This window comes from Pempheris klunzingeri, chromosome 4 (assembly GCF_042242105.1).
Source record: "Pempheris klunzingeri isolate RE-2024b chromosome 4, fPemKlu1.hap1, whole genome shotgun sequence".
Taxonomy (NCBI): domain Eukaryota; kingdom Metazoa; phylum Chordata; class Actinopteri; order Acropomatiformes; family Pempheridae; genus Pempheris; species Pempheris klunzingeri.
In genome coordinates, this window is record NC_092015.1 from 1452829 (window position 1) to 1472353 (window position 19525).

Sequence of the window (19525 nt, forward strand, 5' to 3'; positions counted from 1 at the left end):
CTATCAGTTAGTTTGTGTTACTGTTTTGGATCCGAACCCTTTGAAAAACTAAAATCAAACAGTTTTAGTGCTGATTTGGAATGACTTGATTACTCAAAAAAAATAAATCAGACCAACTGATCAAGACAACAGCAGACCAGAAACTGTGTAAAATTACTCTTTTCGTGAATGGAGACTGGTGTGATTGAAGAGGGTGACATAACTGCTGTTTGTTTTTAAACTAAAAGGATCTTCCAGGTCTATTTTTTTACACCCATCAGTCATTCAGACACCAGAATATGAGTAAGATTTGATATTGTTGTTCATTTTAAGGACAAAGAGAAAAGTTCAAGCAGAAAGCTAAAATGTGTTTGAAATGACGACTCTTGTTGTTCAGATTTTGACGTGACTTCATGTTTATTAAATTATTTTTTAGTTTTCGTCACTGAAGGAAGTGTTTACACAGTAACTCCTTCATTTAATGTTCTCATCACTTTTTGATCAGTAACTGCTGAGCTACTTTTCTAGCTGTTGTTCGTCCAGTGGTAAGGTTTCTCCCTCCGCCTCATCGGTTAGTTCCCTTTGTCTGAACACCTGTCACCTGCTTACAGCCCTGAGGATCCTGATCTCTTTCATCCTAAATGTTTCTCACACCGTCGTCGCCTCGTTATTTCAGGAAGCGAATACTCATCTTGTGATCGACGTTCACTTTCTCCAGTGACTGAAAACAAAACAAAAATAATGACTTTAATTTGAAAGTACACTTCCTGCCGTGCAGTGCCGACACCTGTGTGCTTTTGAAAGGTAAATAATCTTTTTAATTCAGATTTTTTAAAAACATTTTACATTAAAAAAACTGCTAATTTCTTCTGTTTTTTGGGGACATTTGATAATATTTCAACACCAAAAGCTATTTGTTTGCATTGTTGTTAGCATTAGCATGTTAGCATGTTCCACAAACACATGCAAATGAAAAAAAGTAAATTATTTATTTATGTCTTATAAAACTGTAGAAACTTGTTTAGCTGAATGACTTTTATCTGTCAGTTATAAATATAAAATAAATTACAAATTCACAAATGCTTTTTTTTATCATTTAAAGGTGTTTAAAGAGTTTTCGTCCCACAGTGCAACTTTTATTTTTCTAAATGTTAAATTAAAAAAAAACAGATGTTCAGATTAGCCCAATGAAATCGGACGGTCCAGTGGCGGACCCCGCCACCGGCCGGTCGCTCTCTGCTCATAAAAATGAGCCTCGCTCAGAAAGTAGAACCTGAAACAGTTCAGATCTCCTCTGGAGGATCACAGATCTTTAGATCCACTGTTGTTCTGGATCAGCATGTTCTCTGTCTTTCTTTAGTCTCCTCTGATGAACAACATGTCTGAGTCCTGGATTTCCTCCATGTTTCTCTCAGTCTGAAGTCTTTTCTCACTCATTCTGCTTCACTGACTTCTGGAAACCTTCTAGCTGAGGTTGGACACATTTTAGGGACATGAAGAAGAAGAAGGTCCTCCAAGAAATGACGTCACCAGAAGAAGAAACAGCAAACAGCGTTTACAGATCAGAGGGTTAACGTCCCCGGTTCGATCTTCTCACCTGTCTGAACTCGTCGAAGGAGATGGCGTCGTCTCTGTCCAGGTCGGCCTCCTGGATGGCTCGCTCGGCGATGCTGTGCAGCTGCTCCTCCGTCACCTGGATCCCCATCATCGCCCGCAGCACCTGCAGGTCGCAGCCGTCAGTCCATCAATAACCACGTGTGTGGATGTGTGTAGCTACTCGCTTTAAACACTGATGTGCAGGACGATGTTTGCTCTTATAATCCATCCAGGAGCCCCGAAATCCACTAAGGAAGGATTGTTATTTTCAAAAGTGATAATTCGACGTTTTGTGTAAATATTTATCTCGTTGACTATTCAAACAACTATTTATTTATTCGTTTTGATGAATGAAACCTCTGGCGGCCATGTTGGCTCCATCGTCTCCATCACAGCAACACGGCGAATATGGTAACAAAGGTAAAAAAAAACCCTACATTTTAGTCGTCATCAACTAATCCCAAAAAGTTGTTGAATGGTCATATAAACATATATTTTCACCTAATAATTATCTAACTCCATTGCTTGTGTGGTTTTGATGTCCCCTGTTCTGTGAGCTAAAATTACTGTTTTTTTCAATGGAGTCTGGTGGATTTCAAGAGAGCGATAACCCTAACCCAGACTCCATTGTAAAAAACTGTCATTTTACTTTGCAGAACACAGGAATTGCTGATCTACATCTGCCTCGATCAGTTAGTTTGTTTGCGTTATTGTGTGACTTTGGTGTTTTAAAGAGTTAGTTCAGATCCAACTAAGTACTTCTGTGACACACAATAACACAAACAAACTACCGGATCGAGGCAGCAGTAGACCAGCAACTCCTGCATTCTGCGAGGTAAAATTACCACTTTTTTTGAATGGAGTCTGGTGGATTTGAAGAGAGCAATATAAAAATGACTTTCAGGCCTGTGACTTTATCTTCTCTCATGACCAACATGCATTTGTGCAGAGACACAGTGATGAGGTGAGCGGTTACAAACCTGAAGGAGCTCTGCTCTGGAGATCTTTCCATCTCGGTCCTGATCATACAACTGGAAAGCAGCTGGAGACACAGATAGTTAGTGGACTGGAGGCTGCCGCCTACAAACAAAAGCTGGAGCAGAACAAACCAAACTGGGCTCACATTTGAGCTTCCCGGTGCTGCTGTTGGCCGGCTCCTGCTGCGCTCCGTCTCTGGTTCGGCTCGTGTCTGTGGGACGGAAATGAGCCAGGATCCGAACAAAGGAGGCAAAGTCCACCGTCTCCTGTCTGAAGAGAGAGAGAGAGGAAAAGGAAATGGTTCATGTTTTATTCAAAAACATACATAACTTAAAGAAATATATATTAAAATGTAATTATGCCAAACTCCATTGACAAAATTAATAATTTTACATGGTAGTTGCTGGCCTGCTGTATTCTACGTCAGTTAGTTTGTTTTGTGTTATTGTGTGACTTTGGTGTTTTAAAGGCTCAGTTTGGATTCAAGACAACATTTGTGGAGCACACAGTAACCTAAACAAACTAACTGAATGTTTGATGGCAGACCAGCAACTCCTGTGTTCTACAGGCTAAAATTGCCGTTTTTTCTCAATGGAGACTGGTGGCTTTGAAGAAAGCTATTAACAGCTTCTGACGGAGAAGTAAAACAGTGAAAATGTTCTAAATATTGTGTCCTTATTGTTTTTTATATTATAGTTTTTTAGACTAAACTATAACTGTTTTAAAAAAGGGGAAACATTAACAGACTGCTGTACCCTGGAGGGAAAAAGGCGCTGATGATTCTGCCTCCGATGGGGTTCATTGCCAACTCACGAAGGGCTTCGAAATCATCTGGGCTGAGAGAGAGAGGGAGCACTGACATTAAAAGGTCTGACATCATTATAACTGAATAATAATCAACACCACAAACGCTTTAAAATACCAATGTTATAGTGCCGTCTTCAAACACACCAGACTCCATTGACAAAAAGAGTAATTTTACTCCGAGTTACTGGTCTGCTGTTGTCTTGATCAGTTGGTTTTGATTTTTTTGGAGTAATCAAGTCATTCAAAATCAGCACTACAACTGTTTGATTTTAGTTTGTTTGGATCCAAAACAGTAACACAAACTAACTGATGGAGGCAGCGGCACACCAGCAGCTCCTGTGTCCTGTGAGCTAAAATCCCTGTTTTAGTGAATGTAGTCTGGTGTGTGTGCTGTTTGTGGTTAAATCAAAAGGATCTTCCAGGTCTCTCTCTGTAGGGATCCTTTCCATGATGCTGTCACACACTTAGAATAACACTCTGAGCCTGTCAGTGGATCAAACAAGCTCTTTTAGTGGACCTACTGTGATCAGGTGCAGTTGTCCCAAAGGATCACGTTGCAGCCATTGCAGCCCATTTGGTGTCTGCTGGCTGAGGTGATCTACTGGACCAGTTCCAACACTTTTACTACCTACCAGTCATTCAGACACCAGGTTTAGGGTTATAATGTTTTTCTTCCCACCCAATGATGTGTCGGCCCACCAACCTGAGCTCGCCTCTCTTGTCTTTGTCCAGAAACTCAAACCTCTCGTACAGACGAAGGATGTGAGCAGCAGAGACTGAAACACACAGAGTGTTAACTAATTACAGACAATAACCCATCATGTCAGTGAACCAGAGCACAGCCTGAATCTTATTCACACAGACTCCCATCACAGCTGCACTGTTGACTGTCTCTTGGCATTTGATAAGCAGAGAGAGACCTGGAAGATCCTTTTGGTTTAACCACAAACAGCAGTTATATCGCTCTCTCCACACACACCAGACTACATTCACAAAAATGGCAATTTTACATGATAATTGCTGGTCTGCTTCTGTCTTGATCGGTTTGTTTTTCTTTTGTTATTGTGTGACTTTAGTGTTTTAAAGGGTTAGTTCAGATCCAACACAGCATTTGTGTAACAGAGGAAAACACAAACAAACTAACTGATCAAGGCAGGGGCAGACCAGCAACTCCTGTGTTCTCCAAGGTAAAATCAATGGTTTTGCCAATGGAGTCTGGTGAGTTTGTAGAGCGCGATAAGCCTAATAACCCAGACCCCATTGAAAAAAACAGTAATTTCATTTTGCAGAACACAGTAGTTGCTGGTCTGCTGCTGCCTTGATTGGTTGGTTTGTTTTTTGTTAATATAAACAAATTACAACTATTTTTCATATTAAAAACACAATACCAAAAAGCAAACTAACTAACTGATGCAGCAGTAGACCAGAAACTCCTGTGTTCTGTGAGCTAAAATTACTATTTTTGTCAATGGAGTCTGGTGTGTTTGACGAGAGCGATATAACAGCTGTTTCTGGTTCATATTAACATCATCAATATGACAGTTTCTGCTCCAAAAAGTTGCAGCCAAACTGTTTTTCTGTTATCTGCTTAGAAACCCTAACCCTCAGTGGTTTTATCGGTGAAGGCAGCTGAGCTCAGGGTGTTCACACACAGACCGAGACACACAGATAACACACACACACACACACACACACACACACACACACAACCAATACACGGCTGATCATATGTGACGCTTCAGCAAAACAAAAAAAGATTGAATGGAGTCAGTCAGTTTTACTCCAAAAAAAATCTATATATAATGACTAAAATAACATTTTATTGATCCACAGGGGGATCAATGAAGCTATCCAGCAGAGAAAGTATATAAAATACTGATTATTTGCACCACTTTCACCAACATCAGCTTTATCAATAACTATCCTATAATATAAAGTACATCACTCTAAATGAGCCCTTCTGCAGAACGACTACTTTAACTTTTGGTGCCAATATTGATTGATTGATTGATTGATTGATTGATTACTTGTTAAGAGTATTTCTACACTGATTTAAGTTTTTAAAAATACTCACAGCCGGTTTCCTGAATAAGCTGCTGGGCGTCAGGGATGTTGGTCATGCTGGAGCTACTGGATCCCATCCTGCCTCCAGATCACTGATCCGACCTCTGAGGGAGGAGAGACGGGTTAAGAGAGAGAGAGAGAGAGAGAGAGAGAGAGAGAGAGAGAGAGAGAGAGACAGAGAGAGACAGAGAGAGAGAGAGAGAGAGAGAGAGAGAGAGAGAGACAGAGACAGAGACAGAGAGAGAGAGAGAGAGAGAGAGAGAGAGAGAGAGACAGAGAGAGAGAGACAGAGAGAGAGAGAGAGAGAGAGAGAGAGAGAGAGAGAGACAGAGAGAGAGAGAGAGAGACACAGAGAGAGAGACAGAGAGAGAGAGAGAGACAGAGAGAGAGAGAGAGAGACAGAGAGAGAGAGAGAGAGACACAGAGAGAGAGAGAGACGGCCCACTTCGAGGCCACTTCCTGTACCTGGGTCAGGTGGTGTGCCCTCGGCCCCGCCCCCTTTAGGAGAGCAGCAGCAGCAGGACATGAGCTAATGTTTGTAGGCTAATGTTGGCTTGATGCTGTTGTTAGCTTACATGCTAACTTGCTGTGAACTTTAAACCCACGTGACACAGAAACAGGAAATGACTAAATTTTCTCTGTTTTATAGATAGATAGATAGATAGATAGATAGATAGAAATACTTTATTGATCCCCGAGGGGAAATTCTGGTGCTACAGCAGCAAAAGAACAAAAGCGAGTAAAAGTGACCACCACCATGAATACAGCAATAAATAAGCAGATAAATTGATAAAAAGATTAAAAACCAAAGTGCGAGTTAAATTAAATAAAATAAAAACTATAGTGCACGTTAAAGAACAGAAATACATACGTTAACGTTAACACACCTGCACCTGCTCCACCTGCTGATTTTGTTGTTAGCTTACATGCTAACTAGCTTTGGTTTAAAGTTCTAGTTAGCATGGAAGCTAACAACAACAGGCTAACAGCCGTTTGCGTAGATAGATAGAAATACTTTATTGATCCGGGGGGGGGGGGATTCTGGTGCTACAGCAGCAAAGGAGCAAAAGCTGACAAAAATAACAACAAAAAGACAAAAATGTGGGTAACAAAGGTATTTAGGTGCTGGTTCAGAAGTCCTGCCACAGTGGAGCGGATGGTGTCCATAGCAACCCGCATCAACAACAACAACAATGGCGGAAGTGAACTCTCCCGGCAGGTCAAACGGGCGCATCCCCACAGCAGCAGTTCAGTGTCCGGGCTACAGAGACGATCAACGAGCAACGTGTCTCCCTCTGGGTCTTCAGTAGCGCGCCGGGCTCGTCCATCTTACTCCCCAGAGACCTCACCTCCCCCATGAGCACCGCTGGCACACAGGGCTTGTATTTCCTCCTCTTTGCCGTGAGCTGGGCTCCAGCCCTGCAGCCCCGGCGTCTCCTCCGGAGCTCCCCGGGGATGTGCGGCCTCGCTCCAGGCAGCAGCAGCGCTGATCCATAACGCCAACAGCTGTTCACGAGTGCAAACACTGCTCCAAAAACTTCACGGTGCAGAGGCAACCCGTGCCAAAGACTGCAAGACTGATAAACCCACTAACAAAAGTGTGTAGTGTTTTAAAATCATTCATACTGTCTACAAACGGCTGTTAGCCCGTTGTTGTTAGCTTCCATGCTAACTAGTGTTGAACGTTAAACCCACGTGACACAGAAACAGGAAGTGGCTCTTAAGGTGAAATGGAAAGTTGGAGCCTTTTTTATTCTACACACACTTAAGTGTTTCTTTCCAAGCCGCTGTAGTCTAAAGCTAGTTAGCATGTTAGCTAACAGCTGTTTCTAGTGTTTTAATATCGTTCAGACTGGAGCTCAGTGGAGGTTGTAGTTAGCCTGTTGTTGTTGTTAGCTAGCATGCTAACTAGAACTTTAAACCCATATGACACAGAAACAGGAAATGACTCTTAAGTGTGTGTAGAATAAAAAAAAACTACAACTTTAACTTCATCTTTAAGTGTCTCTTTAGAAGCTGCTGGAGTCCAAAGCTAGTTAGCATGGAAGCTAACAGGCTAACAGCTGACTACAAACCTAATGATTATTTAATCAATACAAAATATATACACATTCATTATTTATTTTGTTTGATTTATTTATTCGTATTTGTTGTTTAATAAACGGAGTTCAGAAGAAAAAGTTTGATTTTTAGGTTTTAAATTAGATAATTTCTGTTTGTCAGTAAATAACTTTGTTTGTGGAATAACAACATTAATTTACATAATTATCCTTTAAAAAGGAAAAAGTACTTTTCAATACTTTCACTCTAGTACTTCACTTGTATAGTAACAGTAGTATTTGTGCTTTTTTCTGGTGAAGGACAAACTGCAGTACTTCAAAGTGACAAAGTCTGTTCATGGACACAAGATGGAGCCACCTCCATGTAGTACACAGAAGTACACACAGAAATACACACAAACACACACAAATACACTAAAATATACAATTGTCCATTATCCTCACAGGTACTGTGAAGTATTAAGAATTATGGTGAAGTACAGTACAGTAGTATAAAGTACAGTGAGTACTATAAATATAAAAACTGCACAGAATTACTTAGTGTGTAAACGTGTATAAATAACAAAATGTACAGTTTTTATTATATTTTGTGTTTACAGTGTGTGTTTACAGTGTGTGTTGAGGTAACATTAACAGCTGTCTATTGTTTTTGTTTTATCTGTAGTAGTTCAGCCTCTCCCTGTGGACCAAAGTGAAACTGGGTCAAAGTCTAAACACACACACACACACACACACACACACACACACAGTGTTGAGCTGGCAGGCTGACAGACAGTTTGCATTCCTCTCCGGTAACATTTACAGTTGATTTATCAGCTCTGCCGATCTGCTGCAGAATTCACCGTCTGCTGCTTTATTGTTCAAACACTCTATTGGTCCAGTAGATCACCTCACTGTTATATCCATCAACAGGTGGATATAATCCTTTGGGACAACTGCACCTGATCACAGTAGGTCCACTAAAAGAGCTTGTTTGATCCACTGAAGATCCTTTTGGTTTAACCACAAACAGCCGTTCTATCGCTCTCTCCACACACACCAGACTACATTCACTAAAACAGGGATTTTAGAGAACAGGACACAGGAGCTGCTGCTCTGCTGCTGCCTCATCAGTTAGTTTAGTTTGTGTTATTTTGTGTTCCACAAATATTGTGTTGGATCCAAACTAATCCTTTCAAAACACCAAAGTTACACAATTACACAAATAAAGTAACTGATGGAGGCGGCAGTAGACCAGCAACTCCTGTGTTCTATGAGATAAAATTCCTGTTTTTGTGAATGTAGTCTGGTGTGTTTGCAGAGAGCGATGAAATGCTCTCTGTAGGGATCCTTTCCATAATGTTGCAGCCTGTTTGGTGGCTGCTGGCTGAGGTGATCTGTTGGACCAATTCCAACACTTTTACTACCTACCAGTCATTCAGACACCAGGATGTGAGCAGATAAAATACGGGAATTCTAACTTGTCCTCCGTCTTGTCCTACTTTCTGTCTCTGTTTCTTAGAATTAAAACTCGTTCATCTTTCCTCTGTCGCTCTCTCTGTTGTGGCTGTTCTGGAAATGAAAGTGCAGGTATGTTTGATATGCGGTGGAGGTCACAGGTGACTGGTGACAGGTGACAAGTAAACAATGACGAGGCCAAATCACACTGAGCCGCGTGAACGCAGAACAAACAGAAAAACTTTCGTTTCGCTGTCGTTTCATCTCACTGTTCTCCATAACAGCTGTTTCTAGATAAACCAAAAGGATCTTGAATTTCTGGTGGTGAAACGAGCTCAAAAAAAAAAATGTATACACTAATTTACAGATGTCACAATGGGAGTCTATATTGCTGCTGCTGCTTCACAGCCTGGAGACCTTTATCATTAGTTTGTTCAGATTATCATGTGTCATTTAAATAGTTTATATTCTACACAATATTTGCGTAACACTCTCCCTGTATCATGCTATTCAAACCCACCAGATTCCATTGACAAAAACTGCAATTTTACTTTAGGGAGCTGTTGGTCAACTGCTGCCTTGATTGATTAGTTTTTGTGTGTTACACAATTATGGTGTTGTATTTGAACTCACCCTTTAAAACACAAAAAGTCAGACAGCAACACAAACAAGCAAACCACTCAGGCAGCAGCAGAGCAGCAGCTCCTGTGTCCTGTTCTCTTAAATCCCTGTTTTAGTGAATGTAGTCTGGTGTGTGTGCTGTTTGTGGTTAAACCAAAAGGATCTTCCAGGTCTCTCTCTGTAGGGATCCTTTCCATGATGCTGTCACACACTTAGAATAACACTCTGAGCCTGTCAGTGGATCAAACAAGCTCTTTTAGTGGACCTACTGTGATCAGGTGCAGTTGTCCCAAAGGATCACGTTGCAGCCATTGCAGCCCGTTTGGTGGCTGCTGGCTGAGGTGATCTACTGGACCAGTTCCAACACTTTTACTACCTACCAGTCACTCACACACCAGGATGAGGACAGAGAGGGACCAGGTTTAAAAAAAACCCACCAGAATTACCCTTTAATGTGCCAGGTTTAACTGGAGAGCAGCATCACACGAACTTTTACAGGTGAAAGTTCATGGGCTGAAACTCAGAGTCTGAGCCCCGCCCACTCTGACAGGTGCAATGATTGATTGACAGGTGATCTGTGTTGATAGATTTATGGATCACAGGCCGACACAGACGCAGCTCTGCTCTGTTATTCAGCCTCGCTGGGCTTTTGTCCCGACTGTCACAACCAATGAAACTGAAAGCATGTCAGAGCGTGTGTGTGTGTGTGTGTGTGTGTGTGTGTGTGTGTGTGCTGGCTGAGATCCAGCAGGAAATGAATGAAGTTTTCCTGGCTGAGTGAACTTTGACCCCCTCCCACTGCCGCCTGCCTCCAGGCTCTGACACAGAGGAGTCTGCTGTAGTGCCGTAGACTGTAGTGTTTGTACACCGTCACGTATCTTCTGCTCAAAGACTTCAGATCATCATGAAATCGACGTGAGCCACCGGAGAGGTGCAGATAAAAACCGTTCACCGTTCATTTACGTCCTGCAGGCGGCTTCATTTTCCACCTGTAACTGCTTTATTTTCACGTTTCCAACAGGCTACACTTCTTCTTCTGCCCATTTTAATTGTGTTTATTGTTTATTTCCTGCTTTGTTGTGCTGCAGCTGCAGACGGCGGCTGAAGTCAAAGTCAAAGTGCTTCTCCACAAACCTCTGGTCGTCATGGTGCCACCGGTCACGAATCCCATCCATCCATCTTCTTCCTCTCATCCGGGGTTGGGTTGCTGTGGCAACAGGTCCTCCCTGGGTCTGCCTCGGCGTCTCCTCCCGGTTGGACGTGGAGGAAGACCTGCAGAGGAAACTCATCTCAGCCACATTTCAGGTGATGAAACGATATTGATAGGATGTACGATCGTGGGGTGTTTTATTTTGAAAATTGGCTGGATTCTCCTGCGTCCGACTTCCTGCCCTCATGAATGACACCTGCAGTGGACGACCTCCTCAAATTATACTTTACAGTTGGAGTTTAAAAACCTGACGACACTCACTGATCAAACTTTTACTGCAAAACTTATTTGGAGCCTTTTTCAAAAGGGGTCCGTTCACCTCTGAGCTCCAGATCTAAAAGAGTTAGAGCAGGTCTATAGTGTGTGTGTGTGTGTGTGTGTGTGTGTGTGTGTGTGTGTGTGTGTGTGTGTGTGTGTGTGTGTGTTAGTTAGTCAGTATTCTGCTTTAGTGACTTCTGGAACCTTTTAGCTGAGGTTGGACACATTTTAGGGACATGAAGAAGAAGAAGATCCTCCAAGAAACGACGTCACCAGAAGAAGAAGCAGCAGCGAGGACGCAGACGCAGCGTTTAAAGGGTTAATGAGTCCATAACAGGTGAGTTTTCACCACAGAAACACGTCACCAGTCTCTTTCCGTCTTCTCTCTGTGTTCTGCAGGAATTTTCTGTCTCATTATGAGGCTGCCGGACTCAGTGGGACGTTCCTCCTCCTCTTCGTCTCGCTCCTGTTGGAGGCTGGACTGCAGAGCGTCACCTCTCATTTGTCTCTTGAAACAATGGCACAGTTATATAACCGCATTCTTCACATGTTTTCGCTAAGAAATTAGGTTTTAACGAGACAAACTTTGAGCCCTTTTCTGCAGAAAGACGGTGTGTTATCCTCCCTGTAACGTGTATTTACAGAGAACAAGCTTTACGTTGATCCACTGACCCAGAGTCAGTCTGTACTCGCCCCTAAACAGACAGTTTTATTGATCTGTTTGTCATCAATTAGCAACAAAAGACTAAAACTAATCGTCTTTAACCTTTATTCAACTAAAACTGGACTCAGCTGCTCCCACAAACACACACAGGACAATAAAACCTAAATATTTAACTTAAATAACTAAAATAATTAACAAAACAAAGATGGTTGAAGAAGCACACACACACACACTATAGACCTCCACTACACACTAACACACTGACTAACTAGCACACACACACTATAGACCTCCACTACACACTAACACACTGACTAACTAGTACACACACACACTATAGACCTCCACTACACACTGACACACTGACACACTGACTAACTAGTACACACACACACACTATAGACCTCCACTACACACTGACACACTGACTAACTAGCACACACACACACACACTATAGACCTCCACTACACACTAACACACTGACTAACTAGCACACACACACACACACTATAGACCTCCACTACACACTAACACACTGACTAACTAGCACACACACACTATAGACCTCCACTACACACTAACACACTGACTAACTAGCACACACACACTATAGACCTCCACTACACACTAACACACTGACTAACTAACACACACACACACACACACACACACACACACACACACACACACACACACACACACACACACTATAGACCTCCACTACACACTGACACACTGACTAACTAGCACACACACACACTATAGACCTCCACTACACACTAACACACTGACTAACTAGCACACACACACTATAGACCTCCACTACACACTAACACACTGACTAACTAGCACACACACACTATAGACCTCCACTACACACTAACACACTGACTAACTAACACACACACACACACACACACACACACACACACACACACACACACACACTATAGACCTCCACTAACTTTTTACTCTACACACTGAGGATCTGGAGCTCAGAGGTCAACGGACTCCTTTGAAAATGGCTCTGCTAGTTTTTGTGTCATCACCGCACGACAACAATGACGCCTGTGACTCATAAACAGCTACACCCATTCACTTTCAGTATTGTCAAGAGGCAGGTGTTCCTTGCATTACCTGTGTCTGCACCCACACACACACACACACACACACACACACACACACACACACACAGCTGGATATCGATTGTATTTCTGGTAAAAAGAAACGGATATTTCATCCTGACGGTCCAAAGACTTTCACAATCACAGAAAGTAATGAACTCCTGCAACACTAATAGAAAGTAAAACGTTTTGGCCGATGACCTCCATCAGAAATCTTCCCATCAGAGCCACAGGCTGAACCGGCTGCTGTCAAACGTTTGAAATTTACCTGTTGGTAAAAATCACTCATTAGCATTAAAGGTGCAGTCTGTAGGATTTAGGTTTTTTCAATTGTTGTGTTTTTGTTTAGCTTAAAGCGTCACATTGCTACCAAATTGTCCCAGTTTTCACCAGCCGGCTAACTTAGCCACGGGGCTAATGACAAGCCCCGTCAAGCTAGCAGCAGCAGCAGGAGACGCTTGAACTCTAAAGTGGAGATCCACGACTGATTTGATAAATTAGAAATAAGATCCAAACTGCAGCGAAACTCTCTGCTTCGACGCACCTGCGTTAGCTAGCTAGCTAGTTATCACACCAGACTCCATTGACAGAAACGGTAATTTTACATTTAAGCTGCTGGTCTAATGCTGCCTCTGTCAGTTTGTTTGTGTCATTGTGTGTTTTAAGAGAGTTCATTCAGATCCAACACCATGTTTGTGTAACACACAATAACACAAACACACTGACTGATGGAGGCAGCAGCAGACCAACAGCTCCTGTGTCCTGTTCTCTAAAATCCCTGTTTTAGTGAATGTAGTCTGGTGTGTGTGCTGTTTGTGGTTAAACCAAAAGGATCTTCCAGGTCTCTCTCTGTAGGGATCCTTTCCATAATGCTGTCACACACTTAGAATAACACTCTGAGCCTGTCAGTGGATCAAACAAGCTCTTTTAGTGGACCTATTGTGAATTAAATTACAGAAGAAAAAAAAGGGACGGGACGGGATTTTAAAAACGCAGTTTTTAAAATCCCGGAGTTATTCTTTAATGGAGCCTTTAATCTGTCAACTAGCCCAAAGGCAGTGAGGACAGGAAGTACATGAAGGAAAGTATTTCCGTGACTTACATGGCGGCCTCCAATACAAAACTACTTCCTGTTGACTCCCCCCCCCCCCCCCCCCCCCCCCACTGTTGATTTGCACACACAATGTGCAACTGCGGCAGATAATCATCTCTTTAAATAGCGGGCATATTTCTGATCTGGGTTTATTCCCCCGGCTGAAAGCACCGAGGGCACCGCCATTGCTGCCGCCGCCTCTTCCTCTTTCTTGGGAGTTTCCAGTTACACCAATCCCCAAATGGGTTTCTGATTTTCTTTATCGGCTTTGCTGCTGCTGAAATGTCTGATTTACTGTAACTGCTTAGAAGTTAAAGTTAAACGCTTTATTACTGGTGACCACCGACTCCTCGCCATCTTGAGTCATTTTAATCTCACAATCTCTACCTGCGTAGTTTCATTTCTTTTCAGCAGCATCAAAGGAACAAAGTTCAGTCGTCTCCTGGACCTTCGAACCAGTTTCTGTTCATCTGAAAAAACTAGTTTGACGTTCTTGTTGCGTTGTTGTTGTGAACTTTGACGTAAAACCATCATGTATGTCGGCGCCGAGTCTCAAAACACAGAAATTAACTCATATTTTCTTCCTTCCTGTTCTGTCAGGTTTTCTGAACAGGTTTTATCTTTCTTCTTATTTTTATTAATGTTGTTCTGTTTAAACTCGTAAACTATTGCAGCTCAAACTGTCAAACTTGAATGTTCATTTCATTTTATTTTCCAGGTCGTAGCTTAGTGACGCTGAAGTCATGTGACCATGCGTTAGCTTTGCCGACTTAATTTACATTTCATAAATCATAAAAATGGTCGGTGAACTAAACACCATACCTTAAAATCTTTCCATTTTAAAAAAATCCCACTGGCTGTTTGTTGGAGGAACCATGGCGAGGCTAACGCTAACGCTAACACCTGACCCACAAAAATAACCTCTGCAGCACTTCTGTGTTATTTATTAATGTGTTTATTGCTTCAATGCTGCAGCTAATAAAAGGTGGAGATCATTTTTATTACTTTATACACACACAAGCTCAGCCTATAATAATAATAATAATAATAATAATACATATTTAATTTATATTCTAAGGTAAAGTTATCAGATTAATACAATATTTGCCTCCAGAATGTCAGAGTTGAATAAGATGCAGCATAAAATGGAGCTAATAAAGTAAAAGTACCTCAAAGTTGCATTGAAGTAGTACAGTACTAGTTTTGACGCCATGGATCCTTTAGTCAATGTCCAATCCAAACAGAGTTCAAAGCTCTGGGTCGAGATCAATGTCTGATTTTTTCTAGTAATAATGAAAGAGAAAGAATATGAGTCACTGCAGCCGAGGCATTTTCATGCATGACGACGTCAGTAGGAATCTGTACCTGGAGCTTACGTGACATTGCTCTCAACAATCTGAGCCTTTCATCAAGTGTGTGACAGCATCATGGAAAGGATCCCTACAGAGAGAGACCCGGAAGATCCTTTTGGTTTAACCACAAACAGCCGTTATATCGCTCTCTGCACACACACCAGACTCCATTCACTAAAACAGGGATTTTACCTTGCAAGAACACAGTTCTTTCAGAGTTTCTAATCTGCTGCTGCCTGAATGGTTTGGTTGTTTGTGTTATTGTGAGATGTGTTAAAAGGGTGAGTTTGGATCCAACACAAAATGTGGGCTACACAGAACAACACAAACTAATCAACTGAGGCAGCGACAGACCAGCTGCTCCCAAGGTAAAATTACTGTTCCTGTCAATGGAGTCTGGTGGGTTTGAATAGCACGATGCAGGGAAGAGTGTTATGGATCCAAAATAACCCTTTAAACCACCAAAGTCACACAATAACACAAACACACCATCAAACTGAGGCAGCAGCAGACCAGCAGCTCCCCATGTTCAGTGAGGTTAAATTACTGTTTTTGTGAATGGAGTCTGGTTTTTTGGTTTAACCACAAACAGCCGCTCTCTTCAAATCCACCAGACTCCATTCACAAAAACACAGATTTTAGCTCACAGAACACTGGAGTTTTGTCTTAGAGTTTGAAACAGACAGTTTAAAGTTGTTCAGGAAGAATTTTGGTTGCTGTATTGCATATCTTTTTTAATGATATCCAGCCCAAACAGATGGGGGAGCGCTTGATGTATGTGCCAGCACTGCTCACTGTTCCCTAAAATCTCCCAGTGAATCAATAACATTATGAGGAAAGCAAAAATAAAAAATAAAACATTTAGGAAGTCACAAACTGTGACGTACAGGAAAACTGTCAGATTTCCAGTCTGTTCCTGGTTTCACTTTTGAATTTCCTGATCAGGTTTTCCCTGAAGTCCAGACGGCACCGCAGTCTGCTTCAAAAGGAAGATTAAAAGAACAGTTTACTGTAGGGATGACTCCCACACATCACTGATTCGTTAACGTTGTGCAATAAATAACTCATTAACCCTCTGAGCTCTGCTCTCTAAACACTGTTTGGTGTTTCTTCTTCTTGTGACGTCATTTCTTGGAGGATCTTCAGATGCTTCATGTCCCTAAAATTCCTGTTTTTGTGAATGGAGTCTGGTAGTCTTTAGATTTGACTCTTCAATTTCCCTTCAGTCACTTCTCGGGTTTCTGTCCCTTGTTGGTTGTTAGTTGGGAAAATCCAACTATAAGACACATTATTGCCACAAACACAAACAAATGACTGATAGATACTAAATCTTTGAGAATTGGTCCAATAGTTCTGAACCTGAATCTGAATCTGTTTTTGCCACCAGACTCCATTCACAAAAACAGCAATTTTAACTAGCAGAACACAGGGGTGTCTGGTCTACTGCTGCCTTGATCAGTAAGTTTGCTTGTGTGATTGTCTGATTTTTTTGTGTTTTAAAGAGTTAGTTTGGAACCAACAATATTTGTGTCACACACAATAACAGAAACTAACTAACTGCTGGAGGCAGCAGCAGACCAGCAGCTCTTGTGTTCTATGAGCTAAAATCCCTATTTTTGTGAATGGGGTCTGGTAGGTTTGCAACAGCAGCTGTTTGTGGTTAAATAAAAACATGGCAGCATGTAAAAATATAAGTATGAACCTGCAAATGAGCATAAAATGTCTCCTTTAAAGAAAGACTTTAACCAACAAACAAAGAAAATGTACATTTGTGCATGTTGTGCTTTAGTTGCTATGAGCAGATATTAGAGAAAACAAATTAAATACGTTGTCAGTGCAGATACTTTCAGTGTAAACACACTTTTGCACACTGAAACGTCATATTTCTCTAAAGATTTCTGTGCTGTAAAGACGTTTTTGTCTGCGTGTGTGAACACAATGACATTAAGAAGCTGTTCATGGGTGCTGCCATTGATTTTCACTCGTCAATTGTCCCTAAAATACCCAGAATGTCTAATGAACATGTGATTCTGGGATTCTGACGCCATCCCAAACAGGATGTTTACTGTATGTTCGATGATGGGATAAAGTCACACAGCTGTGGTCATAGTGTAGAAATACCCAATAAAAGGTGAGTGAGCCACAGAGTGTGTGAGTGTGTGTGAGTGTGTGTGAGCTTTTAGATTTGACTCTTCAGTTTCCCTTCAGTCACTTCTTGGGTTTCTGTCCCTTGTTGGTTGTTAGTTGGGAAAATCCAACTATAAGACACATTATTACCACAAACACAAACAAATGACTGATAGATACTAAATCTTTGAGAATTGGTCCAATAGTTCTGAATCTGAATCTGTTTTTGCCACCAGACTCCATTCACAAAAACAGCAATTTTAACTAGCAGAACACAGGGGTGTCTGGTCTACTGCTGCCTTGATCAGTAAGTTTGCTTGTGTGATTGTCTGATTTTTTTGTGTTTTAAAGAGTTAGTTTGGAATCAACAATATTTGTGTCACACACAATAACAGAAACTAACTAACTGCTGGAGGCAGCAGCAGACCAGCAGCTCTTGTGTTCTATGAGCTAAAATCCCTGTTTTAGTGAATGTAGTCTGGTGTGTGTGCTGTTTGTGGTTAAACCAAAAGGATCTTCCAGGTCTCTCTCTGTAGGGATCCTTTCCATGATGCTGTCACACACTTAGAATAACACTCTGAGCCTGTCAGTGGATCAAACAAGCTCTTTTAGTGGACCTACTGTGATCAGGTGCAGTTGTCCCAAAGGATCACATTAAAATACCATCATAAAATACCAGAATTATCCTTTAAGGATTTAAAAAATTGTTTTCCTTCATGCAAACTTAACAGTCATGTTTAAAAATGCTGGACTCATCTGCATTTACAGTCACAAACACAAACACAAACACGTGGCCTCTTTCCTTTTTGTTCCTCTGTGAAAGTCCCGGTCAGACGAATAACCACAGAGCTCAATTAAAATGTCACCCTGGGTTACGAACATACAGGTAACCATTGTACCTGATGCACTGGAGCGTCATCTGTGTAGTACGTGACAGAAAGTTTGGTAAACTCCAACACTTCTGTCGGGTCATGTGGCATCCGAGCTCTGGTGCCAACGCAAACAGACAGACTCAGTTATCCGTCCTGAATCGAATCAAGAATTCACTCACTGCAGAGATGAATCATCACAGCAAGGACGTAAAATTAACCCGCCAAAAATCCCTCAGCAGCTTAAAACATGAACAGCTTTGTTACGTCTGTAGTTACCTTTGAGAAACGAGAAAAGCTGCAGTGTCTGTGGTTAATATCAATTATTATTATCTGAGGCTGCAACGGGATCCTTAGAGGCACCTGATCACAGTAGGTCCACTGACAGGCTCAGAGTGTTATCCTAAGTGTGTGACAGCATCATGGAAAGGATCCCTACAGAGAGAGACCTGGAAGATCCTTTTGGTTTAACCACAAACAGCCGTTATATCGCTCTCTGCACACACACCAGACTCCATTCACTAAAACACTGATTTTAGCTCACACCACACAGGGGCTGCTGGTCTGCTGCTGCCTTCATCAGTTAGTTTGTTTGAGTTATTGTGTGTGTTGGATCTGAACTCTTCCTTCAGAACACCAAAGTGAAGTAATAACACAAACAGACAGACAGACTGAGACAGCAGTTGACCAGCACCTCTCAGGTAAAATCACTGTTTTTATGAATGGAGTCTGGTCACTCTGAACAAAAACCCTAAACAAGGAAAACATTGTGGAGTTGCTGTTCTTTTAACTACAACTTTAAAAACACCCTATTTAAAGGATAACCTCAGCACTTTTAAAACTAGGGCTCTATTTTTACATATTTTGGGTTTTAATTTTGGAATCAGGAAGCAGGCGATGCTGGTTTACCGCTGCCTTGATCGGCTAGTTTGCTGTTTTAAAGGGTTCGTTCAGATCTGTGGATCTGGCACTCAGTCTTCATAACCCATCCAAAGATAAAAACAATTACCATCTGTGTCTAGAGGCCACTGAGGTAAACAATTTAGCTAGCTAGCGAACGGGTAACTCAGCGTTATTGTAGGAAACGAAAGGCCCAAACATAAAACCTGAAAACCATGACGACACATCAGAGCTGTAAGAAAACTAGTTGTTTCATGTCGGTGCTGTTGACTGTAAGCGAGATGTTTCCTTCTGATCATCCAACAGGATGATAAACACATTAAAGGGCATGTTTAGATAGACGTTTTGTAATATTCTATTATGAGCCCGTTTCCTCCAGCTTGTA

General features: G+C 41.7%; 2 protein-coding genes across 4 annotated transcripts in view; both read right to left on the reverse strand.

The window, feature by feature from the left end:
- Window positions 1–19525, reverse strand: part of dlc (deltaC) — a 74145-nt gene that overhangs the window by 8511 nt on the left and 46109 nt on the right. The gene's annotated exons all lie outside the window — the stretch shown is intronic.
- On the reverse strand, window positions 378–5577 carry chp2 (calcineurin-like EF-hand protein 2). Of its 2 annotated transcripts, XM_070828685.1 has the most exons (7): window positions 5435–5574; window positions 4064–4136; window positions 3309–3389; window positions 2699–2823; window positions 2556–2617; window positions 1577–1699; window positions 378–700 (listed from the first exon to the last, which is right to left on the reverse strand). In XM_070828685.1, the coding sequence occupies exons 1-7, from the start codon at window positions 5499–5501 to the stop codon at window positions 647–649; spliced, it is 585 nt and encodes a 194-aa protein (XP_070684786.1). In that variant the 5' UTR covers window positions 5502–5574; the 3' UTR covers window positions 378–646. The 2 variants fall into 2 exon arrangements, with proteins under 2 accessions (XP_070684786.1, XP_070684787.1); XM_070828686.1 differs by lacking the exon at window positions 3309–3389 and having other exon boundaries at window positions 5435–5577.

Excerpts from the sequence above, each read along its gene's own strand:
- chp2 (XM_070828685.1), bottom strand. The coding sequence starts at position 5,501 with ATGGGATCCAGTAGCTCCAGCATGACCAACATCCCTGACGCCCAGCAG. Across the intron at positions 4,137-5,434 it reads GCTTATTCAGGAAACCGGCT|TCTCTGCTGCTCACATCCTT; the intron begins GTGAGTATTTTT and ends TGTGTGTTTCAG. Across the intron at positions 701-1,576 it reads CCTTCGACGAGTTCAGACAG|TCACTGGAGAAAGTGAACGT; the intron begins GTGAGAAGATCG and ends TTTTGTTTTCAG.